This window comes from Motacilla alba, chromosome 19 (assembly GCF_015832195.1).
Source record: "Motacilla alba alba isolate MOTALB_02 chromosome 19, Motacilla_alba_V1.0_pri, whole genome shotgun sequence".
NCBI lineage: Eukaryota > Metazoa > Chordata > Aves > Passeriformes > Motacillidae > Motacilla > Motacilla alba.
Window position 1 is genome coordinate 3,586,476 of NC_052034.1, and position 25,623 is coordinate 3,612,098.

Below are 25,623 nucleotides of genomic sequence, written 5' to 3' on the forward strand. Positions count from 1 at the left end.
TCTGAAAGCTCTGTGGGCAGAGGGGATGGTGGCTGCAGAAGACTCCAAGGGACGTTTCTGGCACTGTGCACACACTGCTCACCCTCTGCAATGCTCTGTCACTGCCTCACAGGTGCTTTGAGGTCTGGGAGCTGTAACTCATCTCACCTTCCAGACTGCCATCCAAACTGGCCTTGAACACTTCCAGGCATGGGAGATACTTTGGATTTTGTATTGTATGTAGGTAACTGAAACATTTCAACAAACCTCAGAAACAGAAAAAGATTTATTAGAAATATTACACAGATTTTGCATCATACATTTTAATAATGTTAATATTTAAATATTAGCATGTCCAAATCTGCAATGCTTAGTATGTACATTCTAATGTGCTCTTTGTATAAATTAGATTACGATGTAACATCTGTACCCAACAGGGAAAGCTAAAACTGTCAGAGGTGATCATCCCATATGACAAACTCAAGCCTGGACCAACAGTCAATAAAAACATTGTGTCCAGCACTGCCCAATGGGACTTGGCACACGTGCAAGTCAAAAATTGAGAGACCTTCAGTTGAGAAAAAAAGTTACTTGCAGTTCAGTGAGAAGCTGGTTCTGCACCGTGTCGGTGAGCGAGCGTCGATGGCACTGCAGTTGGTACAAACCAACACAGCTGAGAATAGTAGAACTTATTGCTGGCTTTAAAAATGTCTTAATGCTCCATGCCCTGAGTCTTTTTAGGCAAAAAGCCCTCTTGTGACAGGAAAATGCATAATCTCATCCCATACAGCCCCTGCCTGTGATCAGATGCACAAGGCTCAGCTTTGCCAAGAGCTGGCCCAGTCAGACCCTTGCTGCTGGTACTCCCAGCACAGCAGGATGAGGGAGGTATGAACCAACCAACAGGCCCAGGCTCACGTGGTCATTGCCAAGGAAGGGGGAAAGTCAGGGAAGCCAAAAGGTGGATTTTTGAAGAGTTCCAGGTCAGGAATCAAACCGGGAAGAACCAATCATTCTGCCCACGTGCACTTGGTTCGGACAGAAAGCTTGCACAGAACTGGTTGCATGTACAAAACAAGAGAGAAAACCTGTCAAAAATAACTTCCAACCACAGAAAGAAAACTGCCAAACCTCAAAGGGACCCTGCATGAGCCCCAAATCCCTCTGCTTAGCACAGCTGCCTTGCTGCAGTGCAGGAAGAACAGGAAGTCTTTGTCCCCTTCGTGTTGCCACGACTGGCACGGGAAGGGGAGCCTGGCAAAGGCAGCCAACTGTGCTGTGTCCTGTCCTCGCCTGCTGAGACCCCCAGGCTGCACTCTGAGGAGGAATGCCCCTCAAGCTGACAGCCCACACAGACTCTCTGATGTCCTTTGTGACAAAGGCGTGTCTGTCCCCTGTCCCTCTCCTCACACTCTGGGCTCTCCCTCAGTCTCATCAGGAACTTTCGGAAAAAGCTCCTCAGCCCTTCTAGAAAACCTTCTCACAGCTCACAGGGCTGACTCTGGGCTCACTCCTCACACCTCTGTACCTTCCCAAGCCACAAAACAATTTGTACCTTCTCCGTCTCACCTGAAATCCCAGGAGCAGGACTGCACCTCCCACACTTGAATCTCCCTTCCTCTCCTACACCACAGCAAAACACACTGCCACATCCCTCCTTGGAATGTCACTGGAACCCCCTTCCTAACCCTTCTTCTCACCTGCTCATCCCAAATCAGCTGTGCTCATCCCAAATCAGCTGTTTGCTTCCCTGCAGTCCCACAGACACCCCAGGTGTGCCTGTGAGTGACAATTCAGGGAGCAAGGGACAAGACAAGATTTATCTGCCTGCACACCAGGGAAAGAGCCATTACTCCTAAGAGGCAAAGTCAGAAAGGATTTAGGCAGCTCAGGCAAACCTACTGCTCAACACCATACCTGTCACATCATCACATCCAGGACATTTTCAGAGAATACTCAGAACTTCTCTAAAGACTATCCACACACCCTCTTGCTTAACTGAGTTAAATTCCCTAACTTTAAAGGCAGCTGGAACTTTAATTTTGCAGCTCCAATCTGAGATGTCTCACAAGGGCCTGTAGAGTCTATGAAAACCAGGCCTGCAGCATCTCATGTAGGATAAATTTAAATTCATATTGAAATTTTAAGGCAGCGTGAAAAAACAACAGCAACTTGTGAAAATCAAGGTCTAGAAATGTAACTGTGCAAGGTTTAAAAGGAAGAAACCCGCCCAATGTTGTAACAGATAAATGAACAAATAAACAATATTCTTAATTTAAAAAAAATAATCTGGAAAACCATCTCTCAAAGTATCAAAATAAGATGTTTTGCAGGTTTGAGGACAGAACAGTAACATTTAAGAAAAGATGAAATCAAGTATCGTCTTCCCTACTACAACTCTGTGCTGTAACTCCTAGCTAAGTAAAAAAATTAGGAATACACCACTAGAATTGGGTAGAAATAGTGTCTGGACCATGCTGCTGGGGGGGCATAGGAGAGGAAGCAGCAAAGAGATGACAGAAACATTGCTTTGCACAAATACTTTGGGGGAAAAAAAAAAAGCTGCTGGATCCCACAGAATGGTCTGTAAGGGTAAAGTGAGCCTTGAGAGAGAGCAGTGTCAGAAGAGCCCTGGGAGCAGAGGATGCTCACACAGGAGGTAACACACACCCCATGGACACTGAGCCACACTGCACACCCTTCCAGTGATCACAGGGTTAAAATTCCCTTTTTTTTACATCGTCTGCTCTGAATTTGAGAGATTTACCACACATTGGAAATTAAAAGTATTTTTCTCAACCCTGCAAGTGCCCAATGCAAAGCCCACTGAGGAATATGGAATTTTCTGTGCTGACTTCACTCCAGCTTTGAACTCCAGCCCGCTGGAGAGAATTGGGATCCCTGCCAAGGGACACCTCCAGGGAAAAGAGCTGCTGCATCCACCAGGCAATGGGGCTCTGCAGTGCAAGTGCCTCAAGGAACTCTGCTCAGCAGAGTTTTCCTCTTCCATCCTATCCTGTATTTTAGAGTAACTCATCTTGGGTTCTCTATGGACAGCAGGGTGTGCTGAGAAGTCCCAGAGTGAATTCCACCTAGAAAGGGCTTCCTGCAAGGAACTGCCTGTGGCAGCACTCAGCTGCTTGCTCACAGAGCAGGATGGCAGCCAGTGTGCAGGGGCACTGTCAGGGCTCTCCCCTGGCCATTTTTATCACACAGCCTCTCCAAAGACTGCCTCTGGGAAAGTCCAGTTCCAATGGTTTAGAATAAATTTCAGACTAAAACCAAGAGCAAGAGATGATTTTCTCCTCCCCCAGAATAGGCACTGCCTTCCTCCAGCATCCTCTTTGTTCAAAGCACTCCCTGGCCCTGGGCTCTACCATCTATTCCTGAATCCTGCATTCTGCTGTCAGAACACCAAGTCTGAAATATGTTGTTTATTAATAAAATAGCATTACAAAGTAAAATCAAATCAAACAACAAAGCACTATGGGGAACCAGAGGCTGAGATCAGCCACCTGCAAAGCCCTTGAAAGCCTGAAACCAATTTTGTTCTGTGAAATCTCTTGTTTCCATTTCATGAGCCCTTTTTCCAGGAGGCAGGTGCAGTGAGCACTAGTATTTTTTGCAAGAGAGAAATGATGCCTAGCTCCCTAGGACTAATGTCCACAAAGCATGGTGGTTAAGCACAGTAACTAAACACCAACTTTCTCCTACCAGCATGCCCTGAAGCAGCCAGGCAGCCTTTACATGCTCTCCCAGACCTGCTCTTAGAACAAATCCAGCAGCCTGATGGATGCTTCCATCCCTGGAGACAAACAGAAAAATTAACTTCATCAGGTGAAATGAGAGAAACAGAATAAAGGGCACTTCACAGTGTCTATCAGGCATTTTCCTAACAGTGTCACTGAGGTGGGAAGCTGCTCTCTGGCGCCCGATCTCCGCGGCACAGACGGGTTCCAGTTACATTGTTTGTCATCTGTGGAGAGAAGCTGCACCTTCCATTGGTGCTGATATATGACTGTGTTCCTTTACAGCATGACATCATTTCCAAGCATGTACCAGTGCCCCATGGGCTGTATTTCATGGCCCAGGGCACAGGCTGTCTCCAGATTCCTGCCTCTAGGCAGCAATGACACAGCTGTGCTGACCAGACAGCGGCAACACAGAAAGAAGTTACTCCACTCAATCCACAAAAAAATATGAGATGTCACTGTATTGCTCACCTGATTACTGGCACCTTTCAAGCTAAAGCTATTAAATTGCATTTGCAATGTTCCTGTGATAACTGTGCCTGCACAGTCAGCCAGGAAACCAAGCTCTGGCTTCCCGGAGTAATCAAGTAATGAAGTTGGAGTAATAAACCTATTTTTCCTCAAAGAGATTATTTCTGTGAGAGATGAAATGAAGTCCCAGCACCTAACAGGATCTTTCAGACTTATTTCACTAACTGGTGATGAACAGAGGGTGGTTTCTGAGTTACAAATGATCCTGTTACCATCCTGCTGGTTATGCTATGAGTAAATTAGTGCAGTTATTGGGTGAGATGTGCGAGAGTAACTCGGGTTAAGGTTCTACAACTTAAGTGCATCTGTCAAGGTGTTTTACAAAATACATGGAGGCAAGAAAACAACATGTACTTGGGATGAATTAAGCATCTTTTGGCAAGAAGAGCATTTTTGTGAGCTTTTGTATTAATATTAATCTCCCAGCCTCCCTTGAGTGCCAGCATAGTCCACATTGACTTAAAAATTCATTGTGTAGCAGGTCTCCTGTCAAGGCAAATGTTGTTAGCCCAAGGGATCCTCTTCAGAAATATCCCATGTGTGCTTGAAAACACTTTGCAATATCCACGTGGGAGTAAACTTACCAACGGATTTGGTTTGCAAAGGTGGACAACAGGGAATTATTTGGTTGCAGTCCCAGATGGAATCAAACCTACGGCAAAGCTTCCTTTCGCACTAAGAGCTTCGGTTGGTTGTGGAAGAGGAGCAAGCAGGTTTTTAAAGTGATCGAGTGCATCTGTAGCATTCTTTGTTCTCTTCCCCACTTGTGTCCACCTCTTGCTCTGCAGCTCAGGTCTCAAAGTACTTGTAGATCTGGGCCACGTACTGCATGACGCTCTGCCAGTCGGGCCGGTCCGTGTACATCATCTCGCTGAGCTCCTGCACAGACACAGCACCGTGCTCAGGCAGCCCCAGCACGGCTCCTCTGAGCCCCCAAACACTTCTGCTTCCACTCCTGAGCCCCCTGCAGCCATCAGGACCACTGGAATGATCCACCGGCCGAGTGCAATTCTGAAATCTCTCAATGCATTCTACAATCTGAAATATTGCTTCCATCTGCAATTGTTCAGTTCTCTATACAACTTAAGTTGAGGTTTCTTTGCTTCTGAATCTAGCTCATGAACCCCATAATAGTTTTCCCTTCATATTAAACTTCTATCTCCCTCGTCATATAGTTAATTTTGGAACAGTTTTTTTGAACAGCTTAATGTCTTTCTGTTTCTTAAAGCACTAAAACAAAATGGTGCAGCCATTAATGTAATGGTGTAATATGACAAGTCTGTCCATAAAATTTTGAATAATCTGCAGCTGGCATCTAAAAGAAAAACATAATCCATCCCCTCATTTCAATACTGGGTGACCTTCAGCAGCTCCTCCAAATTATATTTATTCTGTGATTCTACAAATTCTCTCTGGAAGTTCTCCTAACGCCATCCTGATGGTGGGGCAGCCCTCCCCAGCACTGTGTGACATTTTGAGTGCCAGGTTACTGACTCGCCACATGGCAACAAGGAAAGGTGTTGGAATGGTGTTTGCAGCAAATGTCCCCTTGCTTAAAGGTTACTCACCAGACTGGGTTTGATGCCCACACTTTCAGCAGCTTGAAATGCCAACAGCAGATTTCTCTTCTGCAAAAATAAAAGTTCAAAAAGATTAACATCAAAACACTGTTCCTGAACCTTTCCTTGCATCTGGTTACCCAATAAGTTTAAATGAGCAGGTGTATTTGAAAACTAAACCCCTAGGTTCCATACTTGCCTGCAGACTCTTTTTTGAGTCTCACTCTTTTTTGATCTTACTCACAAGTTCTTTGTCTTTGAACAGCTCATCTATTTCTGCCTGAGTGCCACCCTCTGCTTTTGACAAATAGGTTGTTGTGAAACTGGCTACAACTGGGGGAAAACCCATTGAAGTTCTGTCTTTGCTATGAGTTAAAGGTTTCTGCAGAGGTTTTAATTAATATAAGGCATTCTTGTACATAATAGAATTCTTACTGTGATAGATGCTGTCTTTGTGTTTATTTGCAGCACTCACTGGATTTAGCCAACTTGTCACTGACTCATCACCCAGCAGCCCCTGCATTTCTCTCTGGGAGTTCACCGTTGGTTTCCTTCCCCTTTTCATCCATTCTGTTCACTGTGAATTCTGCAAATGTTCTACACAACTTACTTTGTCCTGGCTGTTGAGCTCCTGGTAAGGAATATGTGCAGGCAAATATGTGTGCAGGAGAGCACAGAAGGCCAGCCCATCACTCCAGCTGCTGCTGAAGTTGGTAATATCAATATTCTGTAAGAGAAAACATGAGCCATCCTTGAACAGTGCTACACAACAACAATCTCCAAACAATAGTTTTTATGCAGCCGTGGAACAAAAAACCCAGAGCTGAGCTAGAAATGTCTGTAGTGACACTCCCACCACTGTCACCTCCAGAAGGAGGGAGGTGAAGAAGAAAAATTTGAAAAGAAATAGTCTAATAGAGTTGGGAGTTTATAGTTATATGGACAAAAACCATCTTCCTTCCCTTGTTTCTAGATACTTGCATTGTTCTTTGCCAACCTCTTACTACAAGGCTGCACTCAGGTGCACAGAGCAAGCCCAGCTTCCCTGTTCATGACAGCGGAGGTCCAGAACCATGGGGGTTGCAGAAAAATACCAGAAAATGGTATTTTGAAGTCAGCCCATCTGCAGAGAACTCCTTTAAAACACAAGATTTCTGGGGATACAGAGTGCACTCGGGGTTCTTCCCTGGACGCTCTCATGGGGCACAGCTGCAGTTAAAACAGGCCCACGGCCCAGTTGTGCTCCTGTGAACAAGGTGACCTTTCTGATGCTCCTGTCTGCACTGCCTGGCCACACCAGCACACTCAGGAATTCCCATGGCCAAGTCTTGCAGCTGTAATTGCAAACAGCAGCTAAAAACAGAACAGTGATCTGATACGGAGCAAGAGCTGCTGAAGCAGAGAGGCTCTGGGACACGATGGAGCTGCACCCTCTGCCACACTCCTGCAGGTGTGGAGTCACCTCCAACCCTCCTCAGCAGCCACATCCTCCTGTGTGCTCAGCTTCAGTTCACACTCCCCACCCCTGCATTTTCTTTAGTTAGCTATTTTCTCGTTTCTTTCAAGACTCCCCCAAAGACAAGGCTGTTACTGCATCTCTCATACAACAGCTGATGCAGACACTAAAACCCAGACAGGAATTATTTCAGCATGTGCTCCTTGCTTCTGATGCCTCACTGATTAGTTATCCAACCTGGACTTGGTCCAGGTCAGACAGGACTTCCAGTTAGTAAAAAATGTCCATAACCAAACATGACTCAAATTGAAGCAGCAGTGAATATTTCAGGTTAAAATACTTTGTAATTAATCTACAACTCTAATGGGCTCAGAAAGCAGCTGACATCCCCACACTGTACCAGCCACCACGTTGTAGGGCTCTATTAACATCTGTCAGTGGAGACAATACAAAAATGAGGCATTGGCTGAACACTGTCACAAGAAAAAAAAATTGCTTTGAAAGCTGCCTTGGCATTGCCTATTCCATACAGTTGCAACTTTTTAGCTGGAAGTCCAACTTTGTGTGTTTGGAATTGGCTGAGCTGGATTATTCTGCTTTCTTGAAGTTTCAGACAAACAAGTTCCTTTTTATTTATCAATCTGCAGTTAGTGGGAAAGGACTGACTGCCAAGTTACAGAAGTGTTTTTACTGAGGCCAATATGTTTTATCAGCAAATAGCTTATCAGCAAATGCCAATATTCTCATTTTATACTGTAGGATAGAAATGGAAAATGAAGGCTGTTCCTCCTCTTTCCCAAAGGCCATGGAAACAGGAACAAACAGAGCCTTAGTTATGCAACAGGACTAGACAAAAAGGGAAAGCTTGTTTGTGTAGGAACGTTGTATCTACCCTGATTTTCATGATGCTACTATGAGACACGAGAGATACAAAACTGCTCCTTCACACAGTGTTTCACTATCCCAGAATCAGTTTAACAATTTTACTTACCTTTTCATTTTAAATACACCTAAAGCTCTTCTCTTCTTCCCAAATCACAATATCTATACATAAGTGCTCATGTCCGCACCAAAACTAGGTCCAAAACTCCTCACCTCCCCAACAGTCCAGCCAGTCATCCTCAGTAACTTTTGGATCTAAGTCTTGCAAACAAGCAAAAGTTCAAGGATGGGATTCTGCTGACCATGCCTGAGCCACAGATCAAGTCTGCTGCAAAGTGGTTTGCCACAATCAACAGCCAAAACGAACTCAAATCTGAATTTTTGTCCTAAATGCAAACCCAAAATGAACACTCAAAGGCTGAGCTCAACTGTTCAGTTCACAGTACAATAAAAAATACCTAGGCATACTCAAGGCCACCTAGTTCCATTTTTACATCTAACAAGAATCAATGAATGTTGGGCTTTTTTTTTCTTTAACAAATGCATTTCCATTTCATACACAGCACAAACCCCTCTCCCTGGCACTTCCTCTTGGCTTCTGTGTTGGATACTTTTCAGTTTGGGATATAAGGACATGGTAAATGAAAAGTGATCTGTGTTTTGCTACACTGCAGCTTTATTTGTAGTACCTCCCCACTCCACCACACCAAGAGGAATTAAGTCAAAATAGAGACAACTCTGATTTCTCGGAAGATCTCTGGCTCCCCTGAAGCCATTAAAAAACAAAAAAAAAAAAAGGAAAACAATTTAGGGAATGAACACCTCGGAAACTATTCCCTTCTCTTGATTATTTTGGCAGCAGAGCCTGTCTCAGTCTTGCTGCCACACCTCTCTCCCTATTCAGTCCCTGAATATATGGGAGCTGTTTGTGTCCATGCTGGTTGTTAATGCACAAGCCCAAGCTGCAGGAGGGTGATTTCTGTGTCCCACCGTGCTCACAGCAGAACTCCCACCCCAAGCTCTGGAAAACTGCATGTGGCTTCTCATGAGACACCCAGAAAGGATGGCAACACTCTGAGCCATCAGAATGAGGGCAGGGAGAAGTGGGAAAATGGAGCAGGGATTCAGATCAAACTGCAGCACTTATTAGGAAAGGGGGGAAAATTTGCTGTCATGTGGCCACAGTACATCCTGTGGTCAGTGGTAGCCCAGGTCTGTCCTCAGCACTCCTGCAGTGTCACCAGTCAGTGGAAACACTTAATTCTCTTCAAGTGAACTCCTCTACATGCACTGGGAATGTCCAGAGACTGGGATCTGGAAGCACACCAGGGAGCACAGCTTTCAAAGTACCAAAGTGCCCAGAAGGGTCTGTTTCTATGAACATTGAAGTAAAATGTAAGAAAAAAAAAGAAATATCCAGGCAATGTTATTTGGATGACAAATGCACAATCTAGGATATCAGTGTCAGGTCAAGCCTAAAAGACACAAAACACCTGGAAGTGATTGACCTTAGCCCCCCATTCCAGGAACAGGACCTTTCCTGCAGATAACAGAGCCCTTGGAGAGCCCTGCTAAAGACACTCAGGGAAATCTGTGTGATCTGTTCTCACTAAAAACAATTCTTTGTTTGTCTGAGGAAAAAACCACCACCCCATTAGATTTCACTCCATCTTTGACTCCAAGCAAAAAGCAGCAATGACATCATGCACTCTTCATTACAGTCTGACTAGGTTAAAATCCTGCTACAAGATATTCCCACTATGCACGTGTTACTGTGCCCACAGCAATGGCTCTGAGTCATAATTTTCTCCCTGAGAGCCAGAATTATCAATTATAGACATGAATCAGCTTGAAGCTAGCCTGGAACTCTGAGGAAGAAAGCCTGCAAGAAATACAACCTGAGCATCATTATTCCATTCTCTCAGCATCCAGCATCCCTCCCTGCCTCTCCCAAGTTATTGGTATGGAATGGCACACCAGGAACCTGCCAGAGTGGCTGATCATGGAGGTTCAGCCCATGCAGGATATAAAATTAAATACTTAAAAATAAATCTATTGAGTAAATAGATTCAATTTATTGAATGTATTCAATTGCCTTGTTTTTAAAAGCAGCTTCCCTCAAGTGACTCAGCTTCCTCCAGCTCATCACTACCCAGGACCCCACAGCTCCTCTTGAACAACTCAGTGGTTTTATGTGGATAGATTTAAACAAATGTCTGAACAGAAGCCACAGCTCTGCACATCTGAACTCTGACCTTTCTAAAGCAAAACGGATCAAGGTAGCTTGACAGGCAATTTCCAAAGAGGACCCAAACCTACCCATCTTTAACAACAGCTGCACAAAACTGCAGCTCTAATTTGATTTATTACACTCTCTCTGGCTGGGGCCAGGTTAACAGGGTTCAGCCAAAGAGGTTCTATTCAAAGGAATCTTCAGGCTCTCACTGGGCAAGTTCTGAACACTTCCTAAGAAGCAACATGAGGGAAGGATGGCTCCTTTCAGCCTTCTGAACAAACAAAACACTCCAGTTCATCTGAAATGCTCCAGCAAAGATATGAAACATCTGGGCAATCTACTGGAACTATGGGTGAATGAGAAGTGTGGTCAGGTCCAGTTAACAGGGATGAAAGGCATGAATGCCTGAAATTAAAGGCTGCCTGGATTCTTCTGTAATTGCAGGGTACACCCAGATGACAACTGCACGCAGCTATTTCCAATGGGGAGCTGCAAGTCTGAAGTGATTTGTACATCACATTTAGTCCATTTACTACCAGGAAGCTTTCTGAATTCTCTTACCAATCTTTTTCTCTTAAATGGAATACAAAATAAAGTAATGCCTTGTGATTAAAAGAAATCAAACCAGCAATGTATTGTACAGAGATTAAGTGGGTAGCCAGGACTGGGAAGGAAGCCAGGTGACCTCCTATCCTCCAGCCTGTATTAATATCCCTGGTTCAAATGGCCCAGCCAACTGCAGTCTCCATAAGAATTGCTTTAAATTTCTTTAAAATGTGTGTTTTTATCCCATAATCCATATTTCTAATGCTTCTCTCAGCATGTCAGTTAGCCATGCATCTTATTGCTGATTACACACGCGTGGAACAGCAGAGCTCAGATCACAAAATGCTCTCTGAAATGCAGCTAAATCATGTCATAGCAGCACTATGAACTGAAAAGGAACTGATGCCAGCCTTTTAAAAGTCATGCCATTTACTGCATTTCTTTTTATAAAGAATCCCTGCTTTCCATCACATTTTTAGGTTCTGTTGGCTCCTTTCTCCACTGCTGCCACAGGTGCTGCTTTGGGTTTACCATTCATCATTTGCTTCAGTAAGTGTGAATTAATGAGCCCTTTAGCAGAGACAAGATACTAGAGGATTTATGGCTGGTTTTTGGGTTTTTTTTTGCAAAAGCATCAAACACCAATTTGCTACAGAATTCACACAGAGCAGAGACATTTAAATAGAGGTAATTTAAAAATTTAAAAAGGATATTATGCATCCTATACGAAGATGTTTCAGCTCCCAACTATTTCAGTCTCAAAACCCAGAGAACATACCAGAAAGTCAGGCACATCCAATTTTCTTATATTAACTTTCCTACCCATGGCAGACTGGCAAGAATAGGTGGAATGATGCTCTCTAAAATTCTGTGTTTAGAACAAGGTCATCTGGACAGGAGTTGTCCTACAGACATTGTTCAGAGTAAACTGTAAAGCCATTCTAAAATAATCCGTGCACTCTTCAAACTCAGCTCTTTCTTGCTGTGGTTCAGGATCTCTTCAAGGCAGCTTAGTTCTGATACTGTGGTTACAAGGGAGAGGTGGTGCTGAAATGGCCCCAAAGTTTTCATGACAATAAAAAATGAAAGTAGTAACAAATGGGAGACAGTTAAGGTAATAAAGTAATTATGCAGCCTCCTATTTCCTTTGCTTGCAGGGCAAGATTCTACTGACACTGAAACCATCCCTGCAACCATGCAGTGAGCAACCAACCTGCCTAAGGAGCCAAACAGCTCTGTTGGTGCCTTTTACTGCTCCTTTTGTTTGCATTTTTATACATAAAGACTGACTTTTTATAAAGAAAAGAAGTTCTAGTGAACACAGGCTGAGAGTAGCTGCTGGCACAGCACATAACACACAGTGGATGAATTTGAACCTTTCCTAGCAAATAAACTGAGTTGTTTTGAATGCAAATAACCCCATGACAACATCCTCATTACTAAAAGTCACCTACTTCCAAGGTCTCACTAAAGGTTAGTAAAGTTACAGGGGTTTGTATATATTCCTCAGTTTGGATATTAATTTATTGCTATGCACAAGAGAGACAGAGAATGTATAAAAACCAAGTTCACAAGGAGCTGGTTGGTTGATAAACATACAGGACCAAATGAGAGCTGGTCTAGGCAGAAGCAATTTTATGGATGTGTCTGGGTCATTTCAGAGATGAGGTAATGGTGACAAGAGGTATTTATCAAATGTGAGTGGTATTTCTGTAATTTCCACCAGTCACATTCCGTGAGAAGGCAGAGCAGGAGTCACTTCTGTCTGCAGAAGCAGATTACACACCAAAACCAGGGACTAAGGAGCTCTCCCTCTTGTAATAATCCAATTAGACATTGACCAGTTCTGGGTTTTGCTCTGCATGTCTCTTTTCAGCATGAATTCCCCTTGTTATGCTCCCTCACTGAAAGGCAACCCTGCTTGCCACACAACTGCCACTTCCATCAGTCTTCTCAGCAGCTCCTACAAATGACACCAGTGCTGAATGCCACAGAGAAGAAACAGACTGGGCTGGGTCCCTTCATTCCCAAGGCTGCAGCAGTGAAGATGCAGCAGCACAGCTCAAGGACCACACAGATACTCTGGGGAAGAGGGGAGGGAGAGAGGAGGGGAGGAATTAGCTCCACTCTGTGTCCAAGACAGCAGCACAGCTACTTCCTGCCTGGAGCCCTGGTGCAGAATTGCTAATGACCACACTGGCTGCTCCCACAGCTCTTTCTAATTATCTGTATTGAGAATTTAGAGATTAGGCATGCCCTGGAATTCCTGGGTGGAGGGGTAGGCTGCAGGCTGCAGCAGGCTCAGGGTGGAGGATGGAAACAAGGTGGGCAGAGGTCCCACCAGCAAAGGTTACTGCTGGACCAGCAGCAGGGCCCAGCTGCCTGCCAGTTAAATTCCCAGTTTGGAGTTGTTCCAGCTGGTGACCAATCAATTCAGTGTTTTCACTGATTGTCAGTGCATCCAGGCAACACAAGGGAAGTGTCTTGGACTTTGGGATGGACAGAATGGAAATGCTATTTTTAAAGTGACCCAGCAGGATAGAAAGTTACGCTTGAGAGAGCTGCATTTATTTGATCCCTCCAATCAAGAGACTTGTGTTTGTTTAAAGCATAAAGCCCTCTATGTGAAGAAAGGTAGAGCTTGGCTCAAGTTATGTGGCTCCACTGGGGAAGCATGTCTGTGCACTGGCATCACTGAGAAGGGGTGGTTACATTGGTAATCGACCTGGTTATTCCTCACATGCCATGATTTGGCTGCTGCATTTTAATTCCAGACACCAATCCTGGGTCCAGCAGGGACATACAGAAAAACTGCATCTACACATTCAGCCATAAGTATTTCTATTTAGGAAAATAACGCTTTGTCCTGCTTCCTCAGCAGGCTCAGACCAGCAGCCTCTGATTCTGCAAAGAAAATCTGGGCTATCTTGACATTTTCAGCCTGTGTTTTCATTAAAAATCAATTAAAATCACTCAAGATTGCCCTTTTCATCAAAGCATCTTTCCAAATATTACTGAAGTTTATATGATTATGTGATCTATATTTTAATTGCTAGGAAGATCAAGGCAATGCTGTAATGTAATCCTTCTAAGATCACAAAGATGGTCCAGACTTGGAAGCAAAATTCCTGACCAACATATTGTCAATTTTAATTTAAACACAGGATAATCTCTCTCATCTCAAGAGCTATTAGCAAAACCTCTTTCAACTTTTGTACAGATAGGAAAAGTCAACAACATCCTCCTCTTCATCAGAGAAACACAGAGAGAGGCAGAAATTTCATCCACTTCTCAGAAGCCCACAGAATATACTAATAACTCCCTGAGAAAAGCTCATATACTCTGCTTCTAAATACCAAAATACAACAAGTGCTGTGGACACAGAGCTCTGTAAGCTTGTGCAGCCTCTCAGAACAGAAGGGCTGGTGCTGGGACTTCAGGGGATGTGTCACTGCCCACCAGAGCAAACCTGCCTGCGTCACTGGTGTGAGTCCATGCTTTTCTTGCTGGCTCTGATCTCAGGCACACAGGTTGGTGTGGCACCAGTAAAACCTCCCCAGTCCTGCCCAGAGCAGAGACTCTGCCATGAACACTGCTCAGAATGAATGGATGGCTGCCATGCAAATCTGGAGGGGTTTTGTGCAGTGTTTTTCTTCACTCGTATCACACAGCCCAGGAGTTATTTGTTTTGCTGTTAATCTTCACAAGACCACAGTACTGTGGGAATTCCAGCCTTTCCAGGCTGCACATCAACTGGGCAGGACAGCAGATGGGATTCAGTTGCTTGCTTAGAAAAGTGAACCTGTTCATCTGCTCCTCACTGTCGCTGCTGAATTAGGCAATGCCACTGCCCACCTCCTTCTCTTGACCAGTGAGATATTTAGACAGAAACCTGGTTAGTTTAGACAGACACCTGAGAGAGACTGATACAATTTGGGAATGTACTGAAACAGTTTTAGGCTACTTCTTGACACAAACACACAATGTAATGTAGAAAGTGCACATCTGGTGGTTAAGAAATTGCTGGGTTCTTTCCTGTATTTCCTCAGGACAAGGCACAGCTGTGCTGGGATTCTCAAGGCTTTAAAACTAAGCTCCATTATATATCTGTCAAAGGAAGTGTTTGAGCAAGCCAGGTCCCAGGCATGACATTCTGACCAGGTTCAGAGCTTGATCCTGGGTTTTGTGCCATTCAGCTCTAATTCTGGTGAAGAATCAACTCTGCTGAACAGCCAGCCCAAGTACCAACCCTAAGTTCTGTGGTAGCATTTATATTTTATATTTATATATACATTTTTTTACATTATTTACACAGCTCTGCAGTCCAAGGTGATGCCAGTGAGGTAAAGTGCACAGCTGACAATTAGAAAAGGTTAATGCTCCAGGAGACAGAGAATGCCAACTGCTCACACTAATGACATACAAGGAAGTAACAGACTTCTTGTTTCTAAACATAGCCCTTATTTTCCAGAAAAAAAGAAGAAACCTTCAAACATGGATGTGTTAAAAGTACAACTAGCAAAGAAGGAGCTTTGGGATGTCCTATAAAGCATGTCCTCACAAAGTGCAGCCCCAAAAATGCACCTGCTTGATGCATCAGCAGTCCAAAAATTGCCATCCTGGCAGTGTGTCCCAGCAGAGTCCATCTCCCAAAGGAGAATGGTCCCATGACCACCTCACCAAAGGGAATATGCTATGTCCATCTTTGTGCATCTTTGGGCCACACTTAATCCATGCTGGATCTCATCCAGCCAGCAAACCAGGCAAAAAAAAAAAGCATCAGAAAAAGCAGGGGCTAACAGCATGGAATGGGGCTTGAGAACAAGGAGGATTTGGAGGAAATACTGCCTAGCACAACGAGAAGCACAACGAGAAAAGAAATGCAAATTCCTGTGAGAAAAAGAAAGCCACAAATTCGTAAACAAAAAGCTGGTATTAGTCTGAGTTTAAATTGAACACAAAGGATAAAGAGCTTTATATTACATCCACTGCCAAACCACCAGTCGAGCAGTCTCTTGCTATAATTACTTGACAAACAGCAAATACTGCAACAGCTTTATTTTCTCCCTAAGCTTTTGTATCTCTGCTCCGTGAAGAGCTGCCTTGATCCACAGCTGATGCACTGCCACTGCCATGGTCGGGAGGTGACACCATGCCATGGCTTGAAAGCACAGATCAAGAATACCTGAAATACAAACATTTCAGAGGTACAGCTGCCATTTCCTTTTATCAGTTCTATGACATTCCCAGTCTGCTCCTATTTAGCATCCTTCTGTTTAAAACAACCACAGAGCTTTACTGTAAGAGGTGGTGCATCTTCAACAAGTGGTGGATGCAAAATAGGTCCTGTTGAACCAAACATCACTTTAAACAAAGAATAACCATGAAAATGTATTGGAGGAAAGAGCCACTCTCAGATCCTCTTTTCCTCTGGGCCACAGGAAGGGTGTGTAGTGGTTGAAAAGAGCATGAAAATAGTTCCATATTCATTAATATGGTGGCAGTTCCTTCTCCTCTCTAGAGCGAGCATGTGTGGCAGAAACAATAATCCTCAATTCTAATTATCATGGGTGAAGTGCCTCTTAAAGTTCTGTGTTTTCACAATGCATCTGTGAATAGCAATAGACTTTAATCTAGAGAGGTTTGGCCCCTTGACAAATGGTCTCCACAGAGAGCAAAGAGAATCAGGGCACTTAAATGACACCACAGTCACTAATGACATGATTATGGGAGGTGATAATGCAACAAGAATGACTCTCAGCAGCTTCCAGGAGTTCCAGCTCACAGGAACTCAGCCTGCTAGAGAAGAGGCATCCAATTCCTGCTTCACACTGCTGCTAGGATGTATCATCTTTTTAAATAGATGGAAAAAAGCCACAAGACAACAGAGAAGAAGCTATTTTAACACAAATAGCTTACTCTCAGCAGGCTTTGTGGTTTAAAGTATTTGTGGTAAATGAGTTTCAGAGCCACAAAAGCATTTCTCAAGCCTGGTCACCTCATGGCCCTACATTACACACCATGATGTCAACGGACTTGGAGAGGCAGCAGGAACAGCAGAATTGGGGATCTGGCAGAAGAGAGCCTGTGCCACTGCACAGTTCCTACAGGGAACCATGCATTAGATTTGGGTTTTAAGGTGGAGATTTTCCTAAGTTTTGCACAAAGACACTGAGTCCAAAGCCTGATTTCACCACAGTTCTTGTTCCTACTGAGATTTTTTGCACCTCCCCTGCATAGTTATTCAGAATCAATGGCCAAAATGCCAGATAACATTCATCTGGGCACCAAAACATGACAATTGAAATAATATGATCTATCATGACACAGCTTATGCAATCCCTTTTTCATATGCTTTTCTCCTACTCCATAAACTGAACTCCCACTTTATTTTCACTCCAGTGATTCTGTTTTCATGTTCTCAATATTTTCTCTCAGTATGCATAGCTTTTTGATATCAAATCACTGTTTAAATAAGGATCTTAGAATTGACATAGCCAATTACAGAAACATAGATGCTTTCATGTTTCCCTTCAGTTACTGTAAACTCATGCAATTTCTGTTTTTTAAAAAGCAAACAAAACCCTCCAGGCCACTGCTAATTTGTGTTGCACTTCCCCCAACTCCCCTCAGTGTCCCTGGTTTATTTTATGAGCTTGCCTCCTGGGGAACATGCTGAAGTTCAAGGCCAGGGAATGTTCCCACTGTAGTCCATGCAAGGAGAGTTTATGGCTGGACTTGATCTTAAACTAAATTAAACTAAGTGAGTCTATATTTGCCAGGAGCAGGATGAAAATTTCTATCTACAGCATAAGTTTTGCATGAATTAAAGCACTTAAAAAGTGGAATCCTGTGTTCTAGTCCCTAGGTCTCATCCCCAGATACCTTCCTAGGTCACTCATCCAGTTGTCCTCAGGATCTCTGGGACATGGGGAGTAGCTGCTACTGACAGTATCAATTATTCTAATCCATTTTGCTCATACTGCTTAATGAAATCATAATTTAAACAGAAAGGAATCCCTTCTTCCCCCCCAGCTCAGATGAGGAATTGCTATCACACATTTTGCCACCAAAAAAAGAAGTTAGGCAGCCAAGCAGCAAGTTTTTAATGCTCCATTCTGCTGTGTCACAGGGCTGAAAAGAATTTGCATCCCAACTTCCCCCTGGTTCTGGGCTTCATGTGAGGAATGGCATGACAGATTATCCTGGAATTTGCACAGATGATGCCTCACAGACAGGGGTGTTATCTCTGGAAAAGAAGTCATGCATGTCATCAGGGCCCTGCTCTGAGGAGTTCATTACCTCATCCCCCCCTTGCATGGCTGAGGCAGGAAGGAGGATGACGTTCTTCACTCCATTTCTTGCACTCAAGAATGATAAAAACTCCCTGTGGAGATTAACATCAGCCTTGCCATGGGAGTGAGAGGGGCTGGGAAAAGCAAGTTCATGATGAGTTAGTGAATGCACAGCAGAGAGTGCAATGGGAACGAGAGGCTGAGGAAGAATGTCCAAGAGAGAATTCCTCTAAACAAAGCAGTGAAGATAGAAAGGCAAAATTCTCACCATAAATCAATGTTGTGATTGTGCTCTGGTTCTTCTGACTTTAATATCTACCCTGAGATGTCACACATGCCTCTATATTTGCAAAGCCACACCTTTTTTTTCTAAAATCAATACATTTAGTTCAACTTGGGTGTAAAACAGAGAAAGAAACATACAGGCTGATGCTCAGAGAACACTTCTAGCAGTGAAAAGGGCAACACTGCCAGGAGAAAGCATTACTTTTGAGATGGGTTTGCTGGCTTAACAGAGTTAGACTTGGGAAAGCTGTATTTTGATAATTGTTTGCTGAGGACTGTGTGGGAATGTTCCCACATGCTTTCAAATCCAAGCCCAGGAGAATTTTAGCAGAGGAGACATAAAATAAATCAACACAGCACAGAACACACAATTTCAGGGGACAGCGGTGTAGCCTTTGAGGCAGTATTGCAGGACTGGAGGCTAAACACTAACCCTGGCCTTTTTCTTTCTAAGCTGTGTCTAAAGTCAAGAGCTGTCTCCAGCACCTTCCTTCTGGGAAATTGCTGCAAGCCAGATGAACACAGCAGTGCTAAGAAACAACTGAAAGGAAAACTACTGTCCTCTCTTAAAGTCCTGCACCCTGCAGCTAATGCTTCAGAAAGAAATGCTTGGGGAAAAAAAAATTATTATTGACTTTAAAAGATGGAATTATTATTATTATTGACTTTATAAAATGTCTGCTTGTATTAGACACTTGCTCCAGGGTGCACACCATGTGGTGATAACTGCTTTTGTCTTCTGCTCCAAGTAACAAACAATATTATTCCTAAGAAAGAAAACTCCCAACATTATACCAAACCAAGATCTTCCTGCACATCCAGCATCCACCACAGGATGAAATATTGTCTGTAACTTCCTTCCCTGCAGAACCAAAGGCTTAACTCAATTGCATACCAACACCAGCCAGGAAAGCACAGCAATGGCCATGCAAGAGGTGGACAAACCAATATCCCTGATTACCAGTGAAAACCACTCTGCAAAGAAATGGGACAGTCTCAGGCAGTCTTTGTAAAAATCAAGCTTCATTTGGTCAAGGCCACACAATGAAATATTTCTTTGGCTTTGTAGACAGGATAAAAAAAAAAAAAAAAAAAAGGTCACACAATAATGTACTGCCCACAGAAGCCTACAGAAAAAATATAAGGATGTATTCAAAATTGATGTTAAATTGAGACTGCTGCACATATACACTCTGTTTCTCACCATCAGCAAGCTTCAGTTCAGTAAATGTTTTGGGGTTTGTATATAAATTACTTATGACAAAGCAACACTGGGGAATGCAGTGCTAAAGAAATCTGAATGAAGAGGATGGAAACAGCCCATAAAAGTAAACATGCAAAAATCAACATACAATATTATTCATATTTCTTTGAAGTGACTGCTTACTGCATACTGTAGGAAAGTGATTAAAGGAAAAAGGTACCTACTCTCTTACCTGATAACCTTCAGTCTTCTTTTGGCACCATTTCAACAAAGCATTCCTCTTGGAACCCCCATACTCCCGGGCCAGGGCTGCCAGGGGGTCCTTCCTCTCCACACTAAACCAGGGAAGAAGGGAGAAGACAATAAATACACTTGAAATATCTCTAATTTTTCATCTCTTTAATATCTGTATGACACAGCAGAATGGCAGCACAGAACATGACCATAAACCAAACTGAATTAGGTTTTGGAGCTTGCAAATAATGTTTTCCTCTACACAAGGTGGTGCCACTGCACATGAAGAGCTGAAAAAACAGAACCTGTGAATAGCCACTGGTGTGTGTTGACCAAACATTTCTGCTATTATTTTCACCAGCTTTACTACCATTTTCAAGTAATCACTTTATTTTATATATTGCAAACTAGTATTTAGGTGTAAAATGGAAAGAAACTGCCTAAAGAATCTGTAACAGTAAATTCACACCCAGTTGAGGTGCTGCAAAACAAGCTCTTGAATAAAATGAAAAATGTGAAAGCTGAGAACACTTAAAGGTCAACAATCAAAACACCCACATTGTCTCCACTCTACAGCTTCTACTGGTGGAAATAATGGTGGAGATCAGAAGAAAATGTATGCTTTTTCTCAAGAGAGAAGAAAATTATGTGTCCAATTTCCTTCAGCCCTCAGAGCCTCTGGTTTTTAGCTAACCACAACATGGAAAATGACAGTAAGATAATGAGGGATGACCACATGTCCTCATGGTGGAATTCTTGTGGACAAATCAGTGGCTCCTGAAAGCTATCCTCATTTCCCATTTTACAGATAACTGTGATCATTACAATCTGAATTTTCATATCTGGACCTAACAGAGCCTGGTAATTCCCTAAGATCAGCCAGCAGAGTCTGCTCTGGAGACAAGAGATCCTCCAGATGAAATCCTCCAGATGAAAACATTTATCTTGGTTCCAGGCAATGCTGTTGCACTGTCCTGTTTTCCCCAGGAATTTGGGCTGATACCTGAGTTTGCTTTGGGGTTTCAAGCAGCTGGGGGTAGAGGAAAGCATCCTGCTGCTGAAGGCCATGGGGGGTTTGCTCAGGGATTCCAGGGAGGGGCTTTTGCGGAGGTAATGGTCTGGTTTCAGCTCCTCATTCCTCCCCTTCAGAAGGTCTGTGGGAAATCAAAAAAAGCTGTCAGTTTGCAGCCTGAAGAGTTTGATTAATCACTGTCCTGCCACCCCAGCACACAATATGTAGTCTGTTGTTTTGATTCTAAACAAATGTACTCATTTGTTCATTAAACACACATGGGGCTAGGAAACCTTGAGCAGATTAGAGGTGACCACAACAAGGAATGGCTTTGATGATTTCAACAGTACAGGCTGCCTGGTTTCCTGTGATTGATACTCCTGCTGGGGGGTAGGGGCCTCAGGTGAATGAAGGGAAATACCAAAATCTACAGTCTCAAAGGTTCAAAAGCTGAGCACCAGATATCTTCACCAGATGACTGAGCAGCCCTAGTACAATGATTTCTTCTCTGCCATTAGCAGACTTGCAGCAAGAAAGCCTCTTGTCTCCTGAACACAGCCCAGGGAAAGGCACTTCTTACTCCTCATGACGTCTGACACCCACTCTGACATAACTTTGAGAAGGCTCAATATAGTCACAGCAGATGCATCTGTATTTTTCTTACTCATATTATGTAATTTATATAATGGATTTATTATATTTATTGTTATATAGTCAAAAGAAAGTCACTGCATATCAATACAAGAGGTGATGTAACAAGCCAAGACTGCACATCATGTTATCAGAAATTACTGAACACAGTAATTTTGTGAATGTGGAACACAACTTTTCCACCTCTTTTTCAGTTACATCCCTATGATAATTATCAATTAATGCCAATCACCGAGGTGTGAATTCCTTCTTATCCCAGCTTCAGCTCTCTTTGACTTATTTCTGGGTGCTAGAAAGTCCAGATGGAGCCAGGAAACCTCGTGAGTCTCAAAAGATCACAGCCAAAGACCAGCTCTGGGTGAAGTAAACCATGCTCCTCTCCAACTATGTAACATTTGGGTCACATTAGGGACATCACAGAACCTTGCTGTGACACTGGTCAGATGGAATCAGCCAGAAGATTTTTATTATGGAGACTACTTCACTCTGAATTTCCTTGGGGATAATTTTTGATTCAGTGTTGTTTGCATAGGGCTTGGATCAACTGCCTTCTAGGATTATTTAGATTGGAACCAGAGCTGTTACAACTTTACAGTGAGTAAGCCTTTGCTATGGATTATTGGAACTAAATTAAATCCAGGTACAAAGAGAAACTGTAAATACAGGAACTTGTTAGATAAGCAACCATAAATTTTTACCATACAATGGCTTATAAAATATCTCTTGATTTTAACAGATTTTCACAGAACTGTCGATGGGTAATAACAGAAATTATCCATGGCCTAGAGTGAGATATTTATTGTTAAGGACTGGCATCATATTACATAGCTGATAGATTATTTCACTCTACAGTAAACTGGTAGAGATTAAAAAGGTCTTATGTTGTGTTTGGGATCTACACACTCATGCAAGACTTCCTGGAAACCAACTGATACAAGTAAATAAACCCTGTCCGTTTCCCTAGACAGAAGCAGACACTTCTGCTTGCTTAGCCATGTTCTGATTTCTCTACTGTATTAGCAAACTATTGCAGAAAATCCAGTCTAGCCCTCAAGAAGTTGTGACTGATTGCTGGGGCTTTTTTTGTCCCTCCCTGCAGTTTCACTACAGGAATATAATATTTCATCTGTCCTTAGAAATTCAAGAATCTGCTGTTACTAACTTTGATTACAATGCAACAACTACATTCAGGACCAGATAATCAAAATAAAGGGCCCTGAGAAAATGGGAAACAAACACTGGTAGGAAAGAATATTAAATGACAAGAGAACAAAAGCAAAGTGTGAAATGAAAACAAACTCATCTCTTGAGAACTCTCAAAACAAACTATTTCTAGCCCAAATATGACTGCTCCTAAAACAGTCACATCAGTATCTGAAATGTTTGATGTATTTCAAATGAAGCTCAATTTAAAAACAAATAAACCCTCAGAAGACAGTGCTTTGGGCTTGTTCCAGAGACATACATGCTGAACAAAATCCAACCCTCTCCAGTTCCACAGTGTGGATTAGAGAGGTGCCATGGATCCTTCAGAATAAAGAAGGGGAGTTTGTGTTGGCAAACCACAATAAATCAGCTATTTTTTAGTTATGATCAAGATGGGAATAGAAGCACAACAAAATTAATAAGCCCTGTAAAACAAAGATATTGGAGGCACTTTCCATGTTTCCTTTGACCATGGTAAGACGAGGAAAAATGGCTCAGGCTGAGGCCAACAGTCAATAACAAGTTTAGTTAACAGAAAGAGGCAGTGTCTGTACATTTATCACAACTTACCTGCCAGAGGGAGGTCTGACAGGTCTGCATGCCTGGCAATGCCCTTGCTGGCTGGCTTGGCATTGTTATACACAGAATGTCTCTGTGAAACAAAGGTGCAAAAGGTAATTGAAGAAGTATTGGCCATCATGCTTACATAGGTGAGCAGAAAAAAGTTTCTGCTATCTCAAGAGCACAAAGCATGTAGAGGGATACAGAAACCTTTCAGCAGGGTATCACCTGCACCTAGAGTTGGGTAAATAACTGTGAAAAATAGAAGGACAAAGGGACAATATTTTATCTGGTTACACACTGGTTCCTCAACTACTTCACACTTCTATTTGTATGATATTTCTCTTGCCAAACACAATTTAGAGTCACAAACCAGAAGTAAGGATGCCTGTTCTCACCCCTGACTCTGCTCCCAACACCCTGAGTCATATGTCAGGAGGATTCTTGTCTCTGCAGCCCCAGCACCAGCTCTGAATTAACACCCCACCATCATCAGGCACCAATACAAGTTCCCAGACCTCACTGGATAACTGGGAGCACACATCTTGGAAACTTCAATTCCTTGTGTCCCAACTCACGTGCCAGCTCCCTAGTTCAGTGTGATGTTTCTTCTACCTCACTCCCAATAATTGAAACTTCTTTTCTGGTCCATGGTGATAAAAAGCTCAGAACTGTATTCCAGAGTTCACATCCGTCCACCAAGACCTCTAAGCTCAAGTCCAGACAAACTCACTTTGATCCTTTTTGTTAAGACCACAGCATGTGATGTTCCCCAGCAAACAAACAGATGAGTTTCCCCTTCCCCCTGTCAGATGCTGGAGCCAGCACTGCGTCCATCTCTTTTGAATCTACAAGGACAGAAGAGCTCCTTGTACCTGCATTGGGGAAACAGCAGCTGCTGGGGCTGTCCTCACTGGAATTCCACTGAGAGGGCTCCTGGGCACCTTGTGAACTGGGATATTTTGTCCACTGCTACCTGCAAGGAAAAACCATGGAAACATCTGGATTTCAAACCCCACTATCACTCTATTGTCAGATCAGGGAACCACTGACATTCTATATTTGTGCACCAAGCACTGACAGAAAACACGCATCCAGAAGCAAGAAGCAGATCCTGCTCACTGCTAGATTTTTTTTTTACTAAGTACAATGTCCAAATACCTGAACATCCCAAGTCAAAGGACTTGATCAGTGACTTCACAGTGGCTGAAGATTCTGGAGGCGTGGGAGATGCCCTGCTGAGGCAGACCCCTTGCCAGCGGCTGGCTGTGTCTGACTCCAGAGAATCCACCTCCTCAGCTGCCAGCCTGCAAGGCACAAACCACGGCAAAGTCAGGGCCAACAGGAAGCATGAGCACAGATTAAAGCTTCATTGACAGCAGGGCAAATCCAGCAATGAGCAGGTTTTACTGCATTGCCCAGAACGTGGACCACTCTTAGAATATTCAGGTCCTTTTCTTGCAGTGCCTGGCAAACACTAAATCACTGAGTCTAACAAACTTCTCTGCATTGTTAACCATTTCAGCCCTATTCCCAAGCCCCACACAGGAAGGAGGATTTTCATAGGAAAAACAAAGCAGTTTGATGAGACTTTTGAGCAATTATCAATAATTACCTGAAGATGGGCTTTCAATAGAGCACAGGTGCCAAAGGGCTACTGTGGCTCTCAGTTTATAGTGAGGAAATAACCAAAAGACAAATACACTTCAGAGTAAAAACTCAACCCTTAAAACTTATCAACAGGGACATCTGCTAAATAAATGAACTCTCAATCACAATTCACAAGCACTTGTGCAGGGAATAAAACTCTTAAGTGCTTCATCCTCGCAGACACAGGAAGGCCAAAATCCAATGGCTAGAATGAAGACAAACAAAGCAAATAGAAAATGTTTCATATTTTAACAGGAAGGATAAAGAAGTTACTCCTTTGAAAAGAAATTCTGAAGTCAAGATCAGGTGCTGGACTTACAGGAGTTCATACAGGAAGGCCCAGAGCTGTGTTAAACATCAAATATAATCACACAGTGAAAGTTGCTTCTAGTCAAGTATTTTCCATATTTCTTTGTGACTTACCTGTATTTCTCAGGTAGACTTGGAGTGCAATTATCTAGCTTTAGTTTAGGAAAGCTGCAAGCAAATAAAGTCTAGCAATGTAAAAAGAGATTATTTGTACCTCTCCCACCTGCTCAGAACCTGCACATGAGCTGCTGAGCAGCAGATTCTGAGCTATCACC

At 43.1% G+C, this 25,623-nt stretch overlaps 1 protein-coding gene across 3 annotated transcripts in view; it reads right to left on the reverse strand.

The window, feature by feature from the left end:
- Nucleotides 1–247: 247 nt before the first annotated feature.
- Nucleotides 248–25,623, reverse strand: part of SPECC1 (sperm antigen with calponin homology and coiled-coil domains 1) — an 87,489-nt gene continuing 62,113 nt past the window's right edge. For all 3 annotated transcript variants that reach the window (XM_038157762.1, XM_038157761.1, XM_038157763.1), the window contains 8 exons: nucleotides 24,551–24,696; nucleotides 24,265–24,365; nucleotides 23,399–23,480; nucleotides 20,963–21,113; nucleotides 19,958–20,060; nucleotides 6,432–6,548; nucleotides 5,831–5,890; nucleotides 248–5,141 (listed from right to left, as the gene is read on the reverse strand). In XM_038157762.1, coding sequence (XP_038013690.1) covers nucleotides 5,052–5,141; nucleotides 5,831–5,890; nucleotides 6,432–6,548; nucleotides 19,958–20,060; nucleotides 20,963–21,113; nucleotides 23,399–23,480; nucleotides 24,265–24,365; nucleotides 24,551–24,696 — 850 coding nt within the window. In that variant the 3' untranslated portion in view covers nucleotides 248–5,051. The remainder of the gene's footprint in view (nucleotides 5,142–5,830; nucleotides 5,891–6,431; nucleotides 6,549–19,957; nucleotides 20,061–20,962; nucleotides 21,114–23,398; nucleotides 23,481–24,264; nucleotides 24,366–24,550; nucleotides 24,697–25,623) is intronic.